The sequence below is a fragment of the Oncorhynchus mykiss genome, chromosome 3, assembly GCF_057628025.1.
Source record: "Oncorhynchus mykiss isolate SJ-2025 chromosome 3, ASM5762802v1, whole genome shotgun sequence".
NCBI lineage: Eukaryota > Metazoa > Chordata > Actinopteri > Salmoniformes > Salmonidae > Oncorhynchus > Oncorhynchus mykiss.
The window spans coordinates 10,899,037-10,920,915 of NC_143024.1; the positions used below are offsets into that span (position 1 = coordinate 10,899,037).

General features: G+C 49.4%; 1 protein-coding gene across 2 annotated transcripts; it reads right to left on the reverse strand.

The window, feature by feature from the left end:
- Window positions 1-597: 597 nt before the first annotated feature.
- Window positions 598-20,876, reverse strand: LOC110520717 (ataxin-1). 2 transcript variants are annotated; one of them, XM_090220418.1, is made up of 6 exons: window positions 20,772-20,876; window positions 20,434-20,556; window positions 6,954-7,808; window positions 4,244-4,525; window positions 2,718-4,100; window positions 598-2,505 (listed from the first exon to the last, which is right to left on the reverse strand). In XM_090220418.1, exons 3-6 carry the CDS (start codon window positions 7,488-7,490, stop codon window positions 1,711-1,713), a joined length of 2,997 nt encoding a protein of 998 aa, XP_090076544.1. In that variant the 5' UTR covers window positions 7,491-7,808; window positions 20,434-20,556; window positions 20,772-20,876; the 3' UTR covers window positions 598-1,710. The 2 variants fall into 2 exon arrangements, with proteins under 2 accessions (XP_090076544.1, XP_036791914.2); XM_036936019.2 differs by lacking the exons at window positions 20,434-20,556; window positions 20,772-20,876 and adding an exon at window positions 15,250-15,709.
- Window positions 20,877-21,879: the final 1,003 nt, after the last annotated feature.

Genomic DNA, 21,879 nt, shown 5'->3' on the forward strand with positions numbered 1-21,879 from the left:
AGCTATGAGGGTGCCCGTGTTTACGGACTTGGGGTTGTACCTGGTAGGTTCATTGATAATTTGTGTGAGATTGAGGGCATCAAGCTTAGATTGTAGGATGGCCGGGGTGTTAAGCATTGTCCCAGTTTAGGTCACCTAGCAGCACGAGCTCTGAAGATAGATGGGTGACAATCAATTCACATATGGTGTTGAGGGCACAGCTGGGGGCAGAGGGTGGTCTATAGCAAGTGGCAACGGTGAGAGACTTGTTTCTGGCCGGGCGGCCAGCTCTAGGAAGAGTCTCAAGGATGATGCACCTGAGCTCAATTTCGAGTCTCATAGCACTAGGGTTTGAATACTTACGTATATAAGGTATTACTGTTTTTTAGGGGTTAAAAATGTATTTAAAAAAAACTGTTTTCACTTTGTTATTATGTGGTATTGTGTGTAGATTGATAAAGACTTAAAATAAAAATCTATTTCAGAATAAGGCTGTAACGTAACAAAATGTATGAAAAGTCAAGGGGTCTGAATACTTCAGGAATGCAGTGTATACAGTGTATGTGTAATCCTTTACTACACATTGTGGTTTTTCATTGAAACAAATATTCCATCCTATTTTTTTGGGGGGGGGGGGTTAGATTTAGGCGTTCTGTGCCACTACTAATACTACAACACCATGGAAAAGCTGATAGTGAAAGCTTTTCCCTAAACTAGTATTTCACTGCCTCTCAAACCTGATTCTGAGGTCCATTCTTCCTCGCTGGGACTGTCCTCACAATCAGAGGGTATGATCTTAACTGCTCAATTAGGCTGCTTTGGCCCTTAGAATGTCCCTGGGTTCATTGTCTGGGAATCTACATGTCTATCATTCAGCATTGTATTTCCCTTTAAAGTAGCCTAACTGCACAGCGCTGTCCAGAGGGGGGTTCTGATGACTGAGGGTAACGATGAGCAGTAGAGGGTTGTATTCTAACAAGGCAGAAATTATCAATTGATATAACTCACACATGCATAATTCACTTTATAGGTCAATATAGAGGACAAATCTCATGGTTTAGTAAATTCAAGCCTTTCCAGGTCAACCATCTGCTAGCTACAGTATCCACTAACTGTGTTCTGGAGAGAGACTGGCCTCCCAGGCAGTGGGCCATTAACCACGTTCTGGAGAGAGACTGGCCTCCCAGGCAGTGGGCCACTAACTGTGTTCTGGAGAGAGACTGGCCTCCCAGGCAGTGGGCCACTAACTGTGTTCTGGAGAGAGACTGGCCTCCCAGGCAGTGGGCCACTAACTGTGTTCTGGAGAGAGACTGGCCTCCCGGACAGTGGGCCACTCACTGTGTTCTGGAGAGAGACTGGCCTCCCAGGCAGTGGGCCACTAACTGTGGTCTGGAGAGAGACTGGCCTTCCAGACAGTGGGCCACTCACTGTGTTCTGGAGAGAGACTGGCCTCCCAGACAGTGGGCCACTCACTGTGTTCTGGAGAGAGACTGGCCTCCCAGACAGTGGGCCACTAACTGTGTTCTGGAGAGAGACTGGCCTCCCAGACAGTGGGCCAAACACAGAGACAACAATGTTCCTTCCATAGAAATAGAATCATAAAACATGTATATACCAGGTAAATGAATCCTTTCCATTAATGTGGATAGATAGATTAAACCAAACAGCACTAACAACGTTACAAACATACAAAACTATGTTCCCTACCTCCTGTCCAACACTCCAGCTCCTTCAACGACTAACATTTGACCTTCCCTCGATGGAGAGTTTGACCTGCTGAGTTATAAAAGAGGGTTTTGGCAGAGTCAAAGGGGGTTCCTCGTCCGCCCTCTCTGTCTGATCTCTCTCTGGGGCAGACCACCTCCTCTTACGACCCCAGGGTTTTTCTTTGCCTGCCTCACCCACTTCTGTCTCGAGGGGCGGAGGGAGCATGGGGCTATTCTGTTCTCTCTCTCTCGTCTCTCCGTTGTCTCTCCCTATCATCTCTCCGTTCCCTGAGACAGCCTGCAGGTCCGAGGTGCTCCTGGGTCCAACTCCAGTTCCGTAGACCCCTGGTCCAGATCCGGGTCTCAGTCCAGATCCTGTCACCTGGTCCACACAGCGGGGGACGTCCCTGTCCTCCTCATTCAACCTGTCTGTTTTGGCCACTTGCACCAGGAAGACACTGTTGCTGCCTGCAGCATTCAAACTGTTCCTAAAGTCTTTGTCCATACTCTGACTGTCTCTCTGACCATTACTCTGGCTATTCCCCTGACTGTTCCCCTGGCGGTTAGACCCCTGTGTGATGTCCCCAGTGTTGTGGCTGTGCCTCAGCTTGACCTCGTGACCCTGGCTGTTGTGGTTCCTCCCAGACACAGAGCCACCGCCACCCCTCAGGCTCCTGAGGGTCAGGGAGACACACACGTCCCCAACACACAGCTTGGCACAGCTCAGCTCCAACAGCTGAGTGGTCCGGCCAGGGCAGCAGGACGACCAGCCCTGGCCGAACACAAAGAACGGGTACTCTAACAGCACCTCCACACACACCTGCAGAGGAATACAACACACAAAGGATACACAATAAACTGTTATTGGCATAAACATTGACATTAGGATGGGGTTACGGGTAGCCTGGTCTCAGATCTGTTTGTGCTCTTTTCAACACCACTGCGGTGAGAGAATGAGTGACAAGGCGTTGGCAGGGTAGTACAAACAGACTGGCACTGAGTCTAGGGGAATGGAGACAACAACAAGCTCACCTGTGCTTTGTGTTCCCCGACACCGAACTGTATGATGACAGCGTTGGGTGTCTGGCCCGTGTCGATGCGTTCCACTGTGCTGGAGTCAATCTTCAGCTCACTGCTGATCTCAGCACTCTGGATAAAGTCCTCCGTCTTCAGGTCCTCCACTCGCTTCAGCTCCCCGTCCGCCAGCTGGATGATGGAGCCACGCATGAAGAACGGAGGGAGCGTGGTTGGAGAGGAGGAGAGAGAGGGGGAGGCCTGGACAGGGGCTGGAGCTAGGGCTGGGGCAGGGGAGGGGGAAGAGGAGAGAGTGGGGGTGGACTGGACAGGAGCTGGAGTGGAGGAGAGGGAAGAGGAGAGAGAGGGGGAGGCCTGGACAGGTCCTGGAGCTAGGGCTGGGGCAGGGGAGGGGGAAGAGGAGAGAGAGGGGGAGGCATGGACAGGTCCTGGAGCTAGGGCTGGGGCAGGGGAGGGGGACGAGGAGAGAGAGGGGGAGGCCTGGACAGGTCCTGGAGCTAGGGCTGGGACAGGGGAGGGGGAAGAGGAGAGAGAGGGGGAGGCCTGGACAGGTCCTGGAGCTAGGGCTGGGGCAGGGGAGGGGGACGCCACCACATTAGCAGGTGTGTTAGACGGGATTTGGATGTGTTGGATGGGTAGTACTTGGGCCTGGAGTACAGCAGGGGACTGGTGGTGGCCGTCCGACCCCAGCATCTCACACTTGGACAGGGACGCGGTGAGGTAGGTGTGGCGGGGGAGGGATGCGGTCGCTGGAGCCAGCTGAGAGGCGGTGGTGCTGGCCGTCCTGGCGGTCACCGAGCAGGCAGCCTCGAGGTCCGTAGTGGTGGTAACTCCGTTAACGGGTATCAGGAGAGACTGGAGGGACTGGCCGTCCGGGATGACCAGGTGCTGCGGCAGGGTGGCGTAGCTGACGCCATGCTGGTTACCTGCCCTGGCGATGTAGCCGATGATTGGTGCCTGGGTGGTGGAGTACAGGCTGTGTACATGCTCGTCAGAGTGGTGGGTGGTCTGGATAACCGTGTGAGGGGCAGAAGAGACCTTCAGAGCCTCAGAGGAGGTGAAAGAGGAGGTTCTGGAGACAGGTTTCCTTAGACAGATGCCTCCTCCCTCACTGTGTATTAGTGATGGGTGGACCTGGACCTTGTCCTGCTCAGCACCACTGGTAGGGTGAGGGTTGGGCTGGGCGTTTGCTACCAGCACCAGGGAGGTTTGTAGTCCTGTGGAATCCTGGGTAGTGTAGTCTGCGGGAATGAGGATGTGTCGAGCTTCATATCCATGGTGAACCTGCTGATTGTTCTGGTTAGAGTAGGAGGTTCCTTTGATGCCAGCACAGCTCTGTTTACCGAAACTCCTCTCCAGCTCTCCATTCAGCTGCACCACCTTCAAATCAAATCAATCTTTATTTATCATATCCACAGGATACAGTGTAGTCTACACTGTACAATGACATGCTTACCCACAAGCTCTCCTCGCAAACAGTTCAACATCTAAAAATATCTTCAATAAAAAAACGATGTAAATACCTTGGTGTGTCCGCCCTCAGCTTTGTTGACCCCTAACCCATCCGTATACTGGACCAGCACCTGGGAGGGGGCGAGGGTGAGGGTGTGGGGGAGGAGGCCCACCCCAGGGTGGGTGTGGAGCTGGAGAGGCTGGAGGTGACCCTGGGTAGGGGAGGTGACGGTCAGAGGGCTGCTACTGTCCAGCTGGATGTACTGGTGGGTAGTGGTGAAGTGGGTCCCTCCAACGGACACAGCCAGGTCAGACGGCAGACCTATCTGGACCTGGTTCTGCTGGTCCCCAACCTTAACATAACATAACAGCCAGGTCAGATGGCAGACCTATCTGGACCTGGTTCTGCTGGTCCCCAACCTTAACATAACATAACAGCCAGGTCAGACGGCAGACCTATCTGGACCTGGTTCTGCAGGTCCCCAACCTTAACGTAACAGCCAGGTCAGACGGCAGACCTATCTGGACCTGGTTCTGCAGGTCCCCAACCTTAACATAACATAACAGCCAGGTCAGACGGCAGACCTATCTGGACCTGGTTCTGCTGGTCCCCAACCTTAACGTAACAGCCAGGTCAGATGGCAGACCTATCTGGACCTGGTTCTGCTGGTCCCCAACCTTAACATAACAGAGTATTTCACTAATCGCCCCAAAGGGGATATTTCTTCACACCAATCAAAACATAAAAAACACTCATAATTATACAGTGGGGCAAAAAAGTATTTAGTCAGCCACCAATTGTGCAAGTTCTCCCACTTAAAAAGATGAGAGAGGCCTGTAATTTTCATCATAGGTACACTTCAACTATGACAGACAAAATGAGAAGAAAAAAATCCAGAAAATCACATTGTAGGATTTTTTATTAATTTATTTGCAAATTATGGTGGAAAATAAGTATTTGGTCAATAACAAAAGTTTATCTCAATACTTTGTTATATACCCTTTGTTGGCAATGACAGAGGTCAAACGTTTTCTGTAAGTCTTCACAAGGTTTTCACACACTGTTGCTGGTATTTTGGCCCATTCCTCCATGCAGATCTCCTCTAGAGCAGTGATGTTTTGGGGCTGTTGCTGGGCAACACGGACTTTCAACTCCCTCCAAAGATTTTCTATGGGGTTGAGATCTGGAGACTGGCTAGGCCACTCCAGGACCTTGAAATGCTTCTTATGAAGCCACTCCTTCGTTGCCCGGGCGGTGTGTTTGGGATCATTGTCATGCTGAAAGACCCAGCCACGTTTCATCTTCAATGCCCTTGCTGATGGTAGGCTTTGTTACTTTGGTCCCAGCTCTCTGCAGGTCATTCACTAGGTCCCCCCGTGTGGTTCTGGGATTTTTGCTCACCGTTCTTGTGATCATTTTGTCCCCACGGGGTGAGATCTTGTGTGGAGCCCCAGATCGAGGGAGATTATCAGTGGTCTTGTATGTCTTCCATTTCCTAATAATTGCTCCCACAGTTGATTTCTTCAAACCAAGCTGCTTACCTATTGCAGATTCAGTCTTCCCAGCAGGGTCTACAATTTTGTTTCTGGTGTCCTTTGACAGCTCTTTGGTCTTGGCCATAGTGGAGTTTGGAGTGTGACTGTTTGATGTTGTGGACAGGTGTCTTTTATACTGATAACAAGGTCTGTGAGAGCCAGAAATCTTGCTTGTTTGTAGGTGACCAAATACTTATTTTCCACCATAATTTGCAAATAAATTCATAAAAAATCCAACAATGTGATTTTCTGGAATTTTTTTTCTCATTTTGTCTGTCATAGTTGAAGTGTACCTATGATGAAAATTACAGGCCTCTCTCATCTTTTTAAGTGGGAGAACTTGCACAATTGGTGGCTGACTAAATACCTTTTTGCCCCACTGTAAATTCATAAAAAATCCTACAATGTGATTTTCTGGAGAAAAAAAATTCTCATTTTGTCTGTCATAGTTGAAGTGTACCTATGATGAAAATTACAGGCCTCTCTCATCTTTTTAAGTGGGAGAACTTGCACAACTGGTGGCTGACTAAATACTTTTTTGCCCCACTGTATAATAATAATATTACTAATTAATTACACAATAAATACCAGTGGTGGGGAAGCTACTATGAAAGTTTATCAAGCTAACAATTACTTCACTCTGGAAGAAGTTACGCTACATTAAATCTAGCCTTAAGAAAATATAGTTTACTGAACCTTAAAGTTACCTTGAAAAAGTAGTTGACTACTTTAATGATGCATTATCATATTGAAATCTGAAATGTCATAGTCTAGAAATTGCAAAAACAGATCACAATCTAGTCTATTAAACACAAAAATGATGTTTTAAGTGAGAATTGGGCAGGTCTGACACAAATTGTCTTGCCATAATTTAGTTAAACTACCAGCAAAATACTGCAAAATGTAGTTAACTTACTAGTTGAACTCCATGTAGTTCACTACTCCCCAACACCGATACACGGTGCCTTTGGAAAGTATTCAGACCCCTTGACTTTTTCCACAATGGATTAAATACATAAAACATCTGATCAATCTGAACACAGTGAACATAATGACAAAGCAAAAACAGGTTTTTATACATTTTTGTAAATGTATAAAAAATACATGTAAAAAATACCTTATTGTGTGTAGATGAGGGGGAAAAAACAATTTAATACATTTTAGAATAAGGCTTTAACGTAACAAAATGTGGAAAAAGTCAAGGGGTCTGAATACTTTCCGAATGCACACACAATAGACACACACCTTGGTGGCCTGGGAGATGAGGGCGGTGGTGTAGCAGTGGCCGTCCAGATGGTGGCGCTGTTGCCCTGTGGAGGCGGCTACACTGGTGGCAGTGGACTGGATGATCTGAGAGGAGATGTAGCCAGTGTACGGCCCCGAGCTAATGAACTGGAGGTTAGGGGCCAGCTGGGCGTACTGGATTGTCCCGCCCTGTTGGCTGAGCCCCACCCCAGTGGGGTAGATCGTGGAGAGAGAGGACAGGGGGAGAGCAGAAGGGGAGGGAGATGAAGAGGAGGACGAGGAGACAGGAAACCTGGGGCTGGGAGTTTCTGTGGATCTGCAGCGTTCGCTGGCTACATTGGCCAGCCAAGTCAGGTTCTCTGTGTGCAAGGTGGTGTCTGCTGAGGCTGCAGCTGCTGCTGGTACCACCACAGGCCTCTGCTCCAGGGCTAGGATCTCAGCTGCTGCTGGTACCACCACAGGCCTCTGCTCCAGGGCTACGATCTCACGCTTCTTTGGAGGTAGACAGCCATGGCTCCTCTCCTGGTTGGATTTCATGGTTGGTTTTCACTCTTTGTTTGTCTCTCAAGTAGGTTTTTTGAACCTACTGTTTCTCTCTCTCTTTGTCCCTATCTCTGTTTCTCTCTCAATTTCAATTCAATTTAAGGGCTTTATTGGCATGCGAAACATCTCTCTCTCTCAGTGTTGTCGTGGGCTCTATCAGGTCTCTTTCAGGTCTTCACTGTGTGACTGTGTGTCCTGGACTCAGTAGTCTAGAGAGGGCAGAGTGACGCCCGCCAGGCGACAGAGAGGACGACTCCATGGACTTCATGAGGAATCATCTCTGACTAACCACAACGTCCGCCAGCTGTAAATCTGGAGACAGAGGAAGAAACACAACTGTTGTGTTCTAGAATGTAGAAACAACAGAGAAGAATGATGGCTGTACATTTCCAACATGCTTACTCTCTGTGCATGACACACGTCAAAGGATATATGCAATCATGACATTCCATATTTTAATATGCGCCCCTGCAGGCATGAGATGCGGGTGAGTAGAGAGTGAGAAAGAGGGGTGGACATGTAACAGGCTTGGCTTAAAGCGCTGAACATCATGGCATGAGTTTAGGCTATTACTAGCATCATAACTGTACTTAAATACAGAATATTTTCGGGAACAAAACAATGACATTATTAACTGAAAATAACAGTTCTGTTCCGGAACACTAGTTGCTGGTTCTATTTCTGTTACTTGAATTTTTGTTGTTTTTTCACCGTTTTTGGTTCTGTTTCCTGAACCGGTACCAACCCCTGCTTCAATGACTGTGAGTGGAAAAAGGTAGGTGTGAAAATCAAGCCAGACACCAGATCCAATGACATCCTGGTTGTTGTTGTTGTTCTGTGTGTATTTATATCAATTCTGTTTACCCCTTTTTCTCCCCAATATCCTGGTTTCCAATTAGTAGTTACAGTCTTGTCTCATCGCTGCAACTCCCCTACGGACTCGGGAGAGGCGAAGGCAGAGAGCCGCGCGTCCTCCGAAACACGACCCAACCAAGCCGCACTGCTTCTTGACACAATGCCCACTTAACCTGGAAGCCAGCCGCACCAATGTGTCAGAGGAAACACCGTACACCTGACGACCGTGTCAGCGTGCACTGCGCCCGGCCCACCACAGGAGTCGCTAGTGCGTGATGGGACAAGGACATCCCTGCCGGCCAAACCCTCCCCTAACCCGGACGACGCTGGGCCAATTGTGCACCACCCCATGGGTCTCCCGGTCGCGGCCAGCTGCGACAGAGCCTGGACTCGAACCCAGAATCTCTAGTGGCACAGCTAGCGATGCAGTACCTTAGACCACTGCGCCACTCGGGAGGCCTGTGTGTGTGTATTTATGTGCGTGCGTGTGTGTCCATCCATTTCACCCAAGTCACTCCTCATTGAAATGATAATTTGACAATCACATCAGGATGTTCTAGGAAGTCATGTTGTATTGTGTATATTACCCCCTGCCTCACGTCATCACATCTACATCATCTACACATTCAACAATAAACATACAGGCAACCGGACTGAAGACCTCAGTGAACCTCCATGTGTGCCTGATAAAGCCTGCTAGATGTACCATTCTATATCTATAACAGAACAGCCTGATAAAGCCTGCTAGATGTACCATTCTATATCTATAACAGAACAGCCTGATAAAGCCTGCTAGATGTAGCATTCTATATCTATAACAGAACAGCCTGATAAAGCCTGCTAGATGCATCATTCTATATCTATAACAGAACAGCCTGATAAAGCCTGCTAGATGTACCAGAGGTAACAAAGGAGAGGCAAGAGCTGAGAGGTAAGAGAGGAGATAAACAGAGAGGCAGGAAGAAAGGGAGAAGGAGAGGAGATAAATAGAGAGGCAGGAAGAAAGGGAGAAGGAGAAGAGATAAACAGAGGCAGGAAGAAGGGGAGGAGATAAACAGAGAGGCAGGAAGAAAGGGAGAAGGAGAGGAGATAAACAGAGGCAGGAAGAAAGGGAGAAGGAGAGGAGATAAACAGAGGCAGGAAGAAAGGGAGAAGGAGAGGGGATAAACAGAGAGGCAGGTAGAAAATGAGAAGGAGAGGAGATAAACAGAGGCAGAAAGAAAGGGAGAAGGAGAGGAGATAAACAGAGGCAGGAAGAAAGGGAGAAGGAGAGGAGATAAACAGAGGCAGGAAGAAAGGGAGAAGGAGAGGAGATAAACAGAGGCAGGAAGAAAGGGAGAAGGAGAGGAGATAAACAGAGAGGCAGGAAGAAAGGGAGAAGGAGAGGAGATAAACAGAGAGGCAGGAAGAAAGGGAGAAGGAGAGGAGATAAACAGAGAGGCAGGAAGAAAGGGAGAAGGAGAGGAGATAAACAGAGGCAGGAAGAAAGGGAGAAGGAGAGGAGATAAACAGAGGCAGGAAGAAAGGGAGAAGGAGAGGAGATAAACAGAGGCAGGAAGAAAGGGAGAAGGAGAGGAGATAAACAGAGAGGCAGGAAGAAAGGGAGAAGGAGAAGGGATAAACAGAGAGGCAGGAAGAAAGGGAGAAGGGGAGGAGATAAACAGAGAGGCAGGAAGAAAGGGAGAAGGAGAGGAAATAAACAGAGGCAGGAAGAAAGGGAGAAGGAGAGGAGATAAACAGAGGCAGGAAGAAAGGGAGAAGGAGAGGGGATAAACAGAGAGGCAGGAAGAAAGGGAGAAGGAGAGGAGATAAACAGAGGCAGGAAGAAAGGGAGAAGGAGAGGAGATAAACAGAGGCAGGAAGAAAGGGAGAAGGAGAGGAGATAAACAGAGGCAGGAAGAAAGGGAGAAGGAGAGGAGATAAACAGAGAGGCAGGAAGAAAGGGAGAAGGAGAGGAGATAAACAGAGGCAGGAAGAAAGGGAGAAGGAGAGGAGATAAACAGAGGCAGGAAGAAAGGGAGAAGGAGAGGAGATAAACAGAGAGGCAGGAAGAAAGGGAGAAGGAGAGGAGATAAACAGAGAGGCAGGAAGAAAGGGAGAAGGAGAGGAGATAAACAGAGAGGCAGGAAGAAAGGGAGAAGGAGAGGAGATAAACAGAGGCAGGAAGAAAGGGAGAAGGAGAGGAGATAAACAGAGGCAGGAAGAAAGGGAGAAGGAGAGGAGATAAACAGAGAGGCAGGAAGAAAGGGAGAAGGAGAGGAGATAAACAGAGAGGCAGGAAGAAAGGGAGAAGGAGAGGAGATAAACAGAGAGGCAGGAAGAAAGGGAGAAGGAGAGGAGATAAACAGAGGCAGGAAGAAAGGGAGAAGGAGAGGAGATAAACAGAGGCAGGAAGAAAGGGAGAAGGAGAGGAGATAAACAGAGAGGCAGGAAGAAAGGGAGAAGGAGAGGAGATAAACAGAGAGGCAGGAAGAAAGGGAGAAGGAGAGGAGATAAACAGAGAGGCAGGAAGAAAGGGAGAAGGAGAGGAGATAAACAGAGGCAGGAAGAAAGGGAGAAGGAGAGGAGATAAACAGAGGCAGGAAGAAAGGGAGAAGGAGAGGAGATAAACAGAGGCAGGAAGAAAGGGAGAAGGAGAGGAGATAAACAGAGAGGCAGGAAGACAGAAAGCATGATGGCAGGCAGGGAGGGAGAAAGAGATAAACAGAAAGACAAAGCATGATGGCAGGCAGGGAGGGAGAGATGCTGCGAAAAACATGGAGTGACAGAGAAAGAGGGAGGGGAAAAAAGAGAGAGAAAAACAAAGCGAGAGAGAGGGAGAGAGGAAAAACAGAAAGTGGCAGAGGATGGGAGAAGAGAGAAAGAGAGAGAAAGAGAGATAAAGAGAGAGGGGAGGGAGAGAGAGAGCTGCTTTTCCTGACCCACATTAAGCGGTGCCTGTAGCATCTGAGCACCATATAGCCTCCACTTCACGCAGACATTGTCGATTAGCTCCACACAGACACACACACACTACGACACTGCTACAGCACAACCCCATCACCATGGCAATCCATTGATAACACCACGAGGAAAACACCACGACAACCCGAGCCTTGACAATGAACACTGCGGTAACACAAAAACAATCTCTGAGGCATAGTTACAGGAGAGTCACAACACAGAGACACCATGTCCCACTTTCCACTGGTGTAAAATAGTCATCTGTTTACAGTCCAACACACACACACACACACACACACACACACACACACACACACACACACACACACACACACACACACACACACACACACACACACACACACACACACACACACACACACACACACACACACGGCCCCACAACGCTAAAGACAAACAGAGGATCCCAGCACCCTTGGACAACTCTCCTGTGCTCAGCTATATGGAGAGTCTCTCCTCACATGCCCCAGAGGCAGCAGACACGTCCTGAATGGGAACAAGCATTGTTCCATTCACTACCACTCACTCACCTTACCTACCTCACCTCACCTCACCTCAACTCACCTACCTCACCTCACCTCACCTCACCTCACCTCACCTCACCTCAACTCACCTACCTCACCTCACCACACCTCAACTCAACTCACCTACCTCACCTACCTCACCTCAACTCAACTCACCTACCTCACCTCACCTTACCTACCTCACCTCACCTACCTCACCTCACCTACCTCACCTCAACTCACCTACCTCACCTCACCTACCTCACCTCAACTCAACTCAACTCAACTCACCTACCTCACCTCACCTCACCTACCTCACCTCACCTCACCTCAACTCACCTACCTCACCTCACCTCACCTCACCTCAACTCACCTACCTCACCTCACCTACTTCACCTCACCTACTTCACCTCACCTCACCTCAACTCATCTACCTCACCTCAAAACTCACCTACCTCACCTCACCTACCTCACCTCACTTCAACTCACCTCACCTACCTCACCTACCTCACCTCACCTCAATTCACCTTCCTCACCTCATCTCACCTCACCTACTTCATCTCACCTACCTCACCTCACCTACCTCAACTCAACTCACCTACCTCACCTCACCTACATCACCTCACCTCACCTACTTCACCTCATCTACATCACCTCACCTACCTCACCTCACCTACATCACCTCATCTCACCTACCTCACCTCACCTCATCTCAACTCACTACCAATGACTGGCTATGTCCTAAATTTGGGTTTGGTGGATGCCAGGACAACACTACCTGCTCCAAGTTTGGTGGGGGAGGAATAATGAACTGGGGCTGTTTTTCATGGTTTGTGCCCTTTAGTTCCAATGAAGGGAAATCTTAACACTACAGCAGACAATGACATTCCAGACGATTCTGTGCTTCCAACTTTGTGGCAACAGTTTGGGGAAGGCCCTTTCCTGTTTCAGCATGACAATGCCCCTGTGCACAAAGCAAGGTCTGTACAGAAATGGTTTGTCATGTTCAGTGTGGAAAATTTTGACTGGCCTGTACAAAGACCTGACCTGTACCCTATCGATCACCTTTGGGATGAATTGGAACGCCGACTGGGAGCCAGGCCTAATCGTCTAACATCAGTGCCTGACCTCACTAATGCTCTTGTGGCTGAATAGAAGCAAGTCCCCGCAGCAATGTTCCAACATCTAGTGGAAAGCCTTCCACAGGAGAGTGGAGGCTGTTATAGCAACAAAGGGGGGCCCAACTCCATATGAATGCCCATGATTTTGGAAGGAGATGTTCGAAGAGCAGGTGTCCACATACTTCTGGTCATGTAGTGTATCTGTACGATGGCATTTGGGATGCAGGCACTCACTGACATGGATAGCAAGCAGCACAGACACCAAGGAGGAAACCTTCTCCATTTCCCACAGTTATTATTATAACCTTGAGACCAACAAACACACGGCCAGTAAGATAACACTGATGAGAACACTCATGTACTAAACTCACAGTGCACAAATACAGGAAGCTCTTTGGGTCCTTTGGCTAGGCAGATCTGGAGAGGGACTGGTTGCTTCCCATATGGCACCCTATTCCCTATATAGAGCACTTGACCTTATGGGCCATGGTCACATTATGTACATTATTCCCAGAAATGAGCTTTGACGACCAAATAACAACAAAAAACAACCAAACATTGACGATGAAACAACATGTTGCCTTGCTGTGTTTCTGTCACCTGACTCTGTTGTTGTCACAGAGACTACACTACGTATGACTGACTGAATGACTGGCTGGATGGCTGGCTGACTGAATGGTTGACTGAATGGATGACTGACTGGCTTACTGACTGACTGATTGAATGACTGACTGGCTGGCTGACTAACTGACTGATAGACAGGCTGGCTGAATGACTGAATTAATGAATGACTGACAATGACTAGCTGGCTGTCTGACTGACTGACTAACTGACTGGTTGACTGAATGGCTGGCTGGCTGGCTGACTGACTGACTAACTGACTGACTGACTGGCTGAATGACTGACTGACTGGTTGATTGACTGACTGATTGACTGGCTGACTGACTGGTTAACTGGCTGAATGATTGGCTGACTGGCTGAATGACTGACTGGTTGACTGAATGACAGGCTGAATGATTGGCTGACTGGCTGAATGACTGACTGGTTGACTGAATGACAGGCTGACTGATTGACTGACTGACTGACTGACTGGCTGGCTAGCTGTCTGACTGACTGACTGACTGGCTGAATGACTCAACTCAGGTTGATTGACTGACTGATTGACTGGCTGACTGACTGGCTGACTGACTGACTGGCTGACTGACTGGCTGACTGACTGGCTGACTGACTGGCTGAATGACTGGCTGGTTGACTGGCTGACAATGACTAACTGACTGTCTACACTCTCCATCAGATATTACCTTCCCCCCACAAACCTCCTATAAATGTACCAAACACAAGGTTAACCATCTGTGTGTGTCTATTGGGTTACTAGCTTTAATGCTCCAAATAAACCCTGCCATTCCCCGACTGACTCTCCCTTTAAAAGGCGGACCAGGAGTGTAAAGGAGATTCTAATGTTGTGTTCGTCACCAAGTGGGAGGTGGGAATTTACAAAGTTGGATGCATTCACATACTTTAAACAAGTTTAAAGTCACGCAGATTGGCTAATGACCAACAAGCTGCGTAAACCATAAACTAAAAGTACAGCTATCGTGCTTCTAAACTAATTATAGTGTTAAAAAAACAAACATATTAACAGATTGATTTTTATTTTTAAAAAGTTTTGTTGTTGCAGTTAAATACCCAAAATGCTGTTATGAAGGTCATTTCCTTGGTGACGTCAGAGGTCAGCATGTGGGTGAAGTGGCAGCTCAGGATGACAGATGCGTTTTACACTAGTAGTTACCGTTTGGAGGGCCGTTCAACTGGATTTTTCCCAGTCGTATGTGCTAAATTCCCATTTAGTTATGAACGCAGTATTAGCGTGAGAGAGAGAGAGAGAGAGAGAGAGCTGTGGCTAGCTGGCTGTTTGTCTTCTTTTCACAATGACTCCAGCGTCCTGCATCGCTCATCTCCTCACTAAGCTAGCTCACACAATGTTAGACGACAGACAGACGCAGACAGATGGAGACAGAGAGGCAGAGACAAACAGAGAGGTCAGGGATTCCCGTGTAAACAAGCAAACACCTCTCTCTACAAAAACCTGTATGACTTGGCTCTTTTGTAAATGTATTTATCTTAATGCGATCCAAAGACCAACCAGATGCAGTGTACGTTCTGTAGCCTCTAGGGGCATTACTGGATGAGGGAATGACAGTGGTGATGAACGCATGACTGGAGAGGACCAGGGTCCAAAATACTATGCCACAAATCAAGAAGAAACCAGAAGAAACACTGTCTTTGCCGAGGGAGAGGGGAAAAGCTTACCAGGCTGTACACAGCCACAGCTGGCAGAGCATTGTCAGACTTCCTCTTGCCTGTGTAGCTTCTACACTACGTATTCCTATAGGGAAATCCTCTTTCTCTACGTCTCCTTTGTGCAGGTCTATTTTTCAGAGCCAGCCCTGTTTTCCTCCAGGCTCCAGGTAGGGTCCGTCCGGGAGAGCGGGTGAACATGTACACCCAGCCGTAAGGCTCTGTGATGAGCCAGCGATAGAGGAAGTCCCCCTGGTTGAAGAATCACATGAAGTCCTGCGTGCAAAGCTGCTCCAACGTGTGTTATGCAAGGCAGTCAGACCTCTCTCTCTGTCTCTCCCTTTCTCTCTCTCTGTCTCTCCCTTTCTCCCTTTCTCTCTCTCTCACTCTCTCTCCATCTCTCTCTCATTCAGTCTGTCTCTCTCTCTCTCTCTCCCACGCTCCCTCCCTCCTTTTCTCCCAGTACTCCAGTAACATAGCTCCTCCCACAGCCAGCCGCATCAGATATTCATTCAAAAACACATTCTACTTGGCTGAGCGCCCAGACTACGCTCACACACAGAGAAGGGAGGAGGTAGAGAGAGGGGGAGGAGGCAGAGAGAGAAGGGAGGAAGAGAGGGAGAGAGGGAGGAGGCAGAGAGAGATGGGAGGAAGAGAGGGAGGAGGCAGAGAGAGAAGGGAGGAAGAGAGGGAGAGAGGGAGGAGACAGAGAGAGAAGGGAGGAAGAGAGGGAGGAGGCAGAGAGAGAAGGGAGGAAGAGAGGGAGAGAGGGAGGAGACAGAGAGAGAAGGGAGGAGGCAGAGAGAGAAGGGAGGAAGAGAGGGAGAGAGGGAGGAGACAGAGAGAGAAGGGAGAAAGAGAGGAAGAGAGGGAGGAGACAGAGAGAGAAGGGAGGAAGAGAGGGAGGAGACAGAGAGAGAAGAGAGGGAGAGAGGGAGGAGGCAGAGAGAGAAGGGAGGAAGAGAGGGAGGAGTAGGAGAGAGAAGGGAGGAAGAGAGGGAGGATACAGAGAGAGAAGGGAGGAGGGAGAGAGAGGGGGAGGAGGCAGAGAGAGAAGGGAGGAAGAGAGGGAGAGAGGGAGGAGACAGAGATAGAAGGGAGGAAGAGGGAGAAGGGGATAAAAGAGGGATGGGTGGAAGATAGAAAGTAAGTGAATAGCTTGTACAGACATATACACACACACACACGGTCCAGACTACGCATACACGAAGGAGGGAGGAGGGAGAGAGAGGGCATCTCTCCCCAGACCTCCCCTAGCTCTACCCCAGACCTCCCCTAGCTCTCCCCCAGGCCTCCTCTAGATCTCCCACAGACCTCCCCTAGCTCTCCCCAGACCTCCCTTAGCTCTCCCCCAGGCCTCCTCTAGATCTCCCCCAGACCTCCCCTAGCTCTCCCCCAGACCTCCCCTAGCTCTCCCCCAGGCCTCCCCTAGCTCTCCCCAGACCTCCCCTAGCTCTACCCCAGACCTCTCCTAGCTCTCCCCCAGACCTCCCCTAGCTCTCCCCCAGGCCTCCCCTAGCTCTCCCCCAGACCTCCCCTAGCTCTCCCCCAGACCTCCCCTAGCTCTCCCCCAGACCTCGCCTAGCTCTCCTCCAGACCTCCCATAGTTCTCCCCAGACCTCCCCTAGCTCTCCCCCAGACCTCCCCTATCTCTCCCCCAGACCTCCCCTAGCTCTCCCCAGACCTCCCCTAGCTCTCCCCCAGACCTCCCCTAGCTCTCCCCAGACCTCCCCTAGCTCTCCCCCAGACCTCCCCTAGCTCTCCTCCAGACCTCCCCTAGCTCTCCCCAGACCTCCCCAGACCTCCCCTAGCTCTCCCCCAGACCTCCCCTAGCTCTCCCCCAGACCTCCCCTAGCTCTCCCCCAGACCTCCCCTAGCTCTCCCCCAGACCTCCCCTAGCTCTCCTCCAGACCTCCCCTAGCTCTCCCCAGACCTCCCCTAGCTCTCCCCCAGACCTCCCCTAGCTCTCCTCCAGACCTCCCCTAGCTCTCCTCCAGACCTCCCCTAGCTCTCCCCAGACCTCCCCTAGCTCTCCCCAGACCTCCCCTAGCTCTCCCCCAGACCTCCCCTAGCTCTCCCCCAGACCTCCCCTAGCTCTACCCCAGACCTCCCATATCTTTCCTCCATGTCCATGTATGGGGATTGTAGATGTACCTTTCAATCATGCACACACCCATACGCCCCCCCCCCCCCCCCCCCCACACACACACTCATACCCCCCCCCCCACACACATACCCCCCCACAAACACACCCATACCCCCCCACAAACACACCCATACCCCCCCACACACACCCATACCCCCCCCACACACACCCATACCCCCCCACACACACCCATACCCCCCCACAAACACCCATACCCCCCCACAAACACCCATACCCCCCCCCACACACAACCATACCCACACACACACACACCTAACATGGAACTATGTCCATAGCCAACGACGGGCACAGTTGAACCAATTACTGTGGACACAAAAATGCTCAGTCTACAAGCATTTCCTTCCCTGTTCTGTATCTACGCAGCCTGTCCCCACACACTTTCTGTGACGTAGGTTATTCTTCTATTTCAAGGCCTAGCTAGTCATCTCTCTCTCTATACATACATACATATATATATATATATATACACAATCACCATGAATACTTTATTTTCACATTTTCTCATTTCCTTTTTCACACCTTTCACCTTGTCATCACCGGGAGAACCATGGCTGTTTTGTTGTGGCATGTTACACAACTTTCCCTTTAATAGGGCATATAGACAGACCCGCCTCCTCCCGGAACTGAGAGAACTCCATAACTAATAGGGCATATAGACAGACCCGCCTCCTCCCGGAACTGAGAGAACTCCATAACTAATAGGGCATATAGACAGACCCACCTCCTCCCGGAACTGAGAGAACTCCATAACTAATAGGGCATATAGACAGACCCACCTCCTCCCTGAACTGAGAGAACTCCATAACTAATAGGGCATATAGACAGACCCGCCTCCTCCCGGAACTGAGAGAACTCCATAACTAATAGGGCATATAGACAGACCCGCCTCCTCCCGGAACTGAGAGAACTCCATAACTAATAGGGCATATAGACAGACCCACCTCTTCCCGGAACTGAGAGAACTCCATAACTAATAGGGCATATAGACAGACCCGCCTCCTCCCGGAACTGAGAGAACTCCATAACTAATAGGGCATATAGACAGACCCGCCTCCTCCCGGAACTGAGAGAACTCCATCACTAATAGGGCATATAGGCAGACCCACCTCCTCCCGGAACTGAGAGAACTCCATAACTAATAGGGCATATAGACAGACCCGCCTCCTCCCGGAACTGAGAGAACTCCATAACTAATAGGGCATATAGACAGACCCGCCTCCTCCCGGAACTGAGAGAACTCCATAACTAATAGGGCATATAGACAGACCCACCTCCTCCCGGAACTGAGAGAACTCCATAACTAATAGGGCATATAGACAGACCCGCCTCCTCCCGGAACTGAGAGAACTCCATAACTAATAGGGCATATAGACAGACCCGCCTCCTCCCGGAACTGAGAGAACTCCATAACTAATAGGGCATATAGACAGACCCGCCTCCTCCCGGAACTGAGAGAACTCCATAACTAATAGGGCATATAGACAGACCCGCCTCCTCCCGGAACTGAGAGAACTCCATAACTAATAGGGCATATAGATAGACCCACCTCCTCCCGGAACTGAGAGAACTCCATAACTAATAGGGCATATAGACAGACCCACCTCCTCCCGGAACTGAGAGAACTCCATAACTAATAGGGCATATAGACAGACCCGCCTCCTCCCGGAACTGAGAGAACTCCATAACTAATAGGGCATATAGACAGACCCGCCTCCTCCCGGAACTGAGAGAACTCCATAACTAATAGGGCATATAGACAGACCCGCCTCCTCCCGGAACTGAGAGAACTCCATAACTAATAGGGCATATAGACAGACCCGCCTCCTCCCGGAACTGAGAGAACTCCATAACTAATAGGGCATATAGACAGACCCGCCTCCTCCCGGAACTGAGAGAACTCCATAACTAATAGGGCATATAGACAGACCCGCCTCCTCCCGGAACTGAGAGAACTCCATAACTAATAGGGCATATAGATAGACCCACCTCCTCCCGGAACTGAGAGAACTCCATAACTAATAGGGCATATAGACAGACCCACCTCCTCCCGGAACTGAGAGAACTCCATAACTAATAGGGCATATAGACAGACCCGCCTCCTCCCGGAACTGAGAGAACTCCATAACTAATAGGGCATATAGACAGACCCGCCTCCTCCCGGAACTGAGAGAACTCCATAACTAATAGGGCATATAGACAGACCCGCCTCCTCCCGGAACTGAGAGAACTCCATAACTAATAGGGCATATAGACAGACCCGCCTCCTCCCGGAACTGAGAGAACTCCATAACTAATAGGGCATATAGACAGACCCGCCTCCTCCCGGAACTGAGAGAACTCCATAACTAATAGGGCATATAGACAGACCCGCCTCCTCCCGGAACTGAGAGAACTCCATAACTAATAGGGCATATAGACAGACCCGCCTCCTCCCGGAACTGAGAGAACTCCATAACTAATAGGGCATATAGATAGACCCACCTCCTCCCGGAACTGAGAGAACTCCATAACTAATAGGGCATATAGACAGACCCGCCTCCTCCCGGAACTGAGAGAACTCCATAACTAATAGGGCATATAGACAGACCCGCCTCCTCCCGGAACTGAGAGAACTCCATAACTAATAGGGCATATAGACAGACCCGCCTCCTCCTGGAACTGAGAGAACTCCATAACTAATAGGGCATATAGACAGACCCGCCTCCTCCCGGAACTGAGAGAACTCCATAACTAATAGGGCATATAGACAGACCCGCCTCCTCCCGGAACTGAGAGAACTCCATAACTAATAGGGCATATAGACAGACCCGCCTCCTCCTGGAACTGAGAGAACTCCATAACAAAATAACATAATTTAATCCCCCACACTTTGTTGATACCTCTCTGGCCTTAAGTGGCATGAATGGGTTGTGTCCTAAATAAAACCTTGTAGGGCGGGCTTCCGGTCAAATGTAACGCACTACATAGGGAATAGGTTGCCATTTGGGACGCTTCCCCAAGGTCTCATCACATTTAGGTATTCAACTCACCTTAAGTGTGTAAAACTGTGATATTTGTCTTCTCGACGTTGAGAACAGATGTGAGATCAGATCAGTCGCTCCAAAGTGACCAGTTTCCTCAAAGGAAATACCGCGTGGTGTCTTCTCCTTAACCTTTAAAGTTCAAACAGCATTGAGACATGAGAAGCAGAGATGATTTAAGTACTACAGGCCTGAAATACTATAGAATAAAACCTGTTATTATATAGGAACTTGCCATGCACCACACGGTCTGTCCTGACTAAATACATGCACCAGACTGCCTGTCCTGACTGAATACATGCACCTTTTATTCTCCTCTTAACAGTCTACTCCCAGCAGGACATCACCTTTAACTCTCCTCTTAACAGTCTACACCCAGCAGGACATCACCTTTAACTCTCCTCTTAACAGTCTACTCCCAGCAGGACATCACCTTTAACTCTCCTCTTAACAGTCTACTCCCAGCAGAACATTACCTTTAACTCTCCTCTTAGTCTACTCCCAGCAGGACATCACCTTTAACTCTCCTCTTAACAGTCTACTCCCAGCAGGACATCACCTTTAACTCTCCTCTTAACAGTCTATTCCCAGCAGGACATCACCTTTAAATCTCCTCTTAACAGTCTACTCCCAGCAGGACATCACCTTTAACAGTCTACTCCCAGCAGGACATCACCTTTAACTCACCTCTTAACAGTCTACTCCCAGCAGGACATCACCTTTAACTCTCCTCTTAACAGTCTACTCCCAGCAGGACATCACCTTTAACAGTCTACTCCCAGCAGGACATCACCTTTAACTCTCCTCTTAACAGTCTACTCCCAGCAGGACATCACCTTTAACTCTCCTCTTAACAGTCTATTCCCAGCAGGACATCACCTTTAAATCTCCTCTTAACAGTCTACTCCCAGCAGGACATCACCTTTAACAGTCTACTCCCAGCAGGACATCACCTTTAACTCTCCTCTTAACAGTCTACTCCCAGCAGGACATCACCTTTAACTCTCCTCTTAACAGTCTACTCCCAGCAGGACATCACCTTTAACTCTCCTCTTAACAGTCTACTCCCAGCAGGACATCACCTTTAACAGTCTACTCCCAGCAGGACATCACCTTTAACTCTCCTCTTAACAGTCTATTCCCAGCAGGACATCACCTTTAACTCTCCTCTTAACAGTCTACTCCCAGCAGGACAGCACCTTTAATTCTTCCTAAACCCAGTTGTAGACATGTCCGGACATGTAGCACAGATTCAGAAACACAGGGGGCAGGCAGGGTGACTCACATATTAATCACAGGAGGCTGCTGAGTGAAGGAAGGCTCATAATAATGGCTGGAAAGGAACTAATGGAATGTTTGATGCATTTGATACCATTCCATTAATTCTGCTCCAGCCGTTACCATGAACCCCCACTCCCCAATTAAGGTGCCACCAACCTCCTGTGATGCAAATAC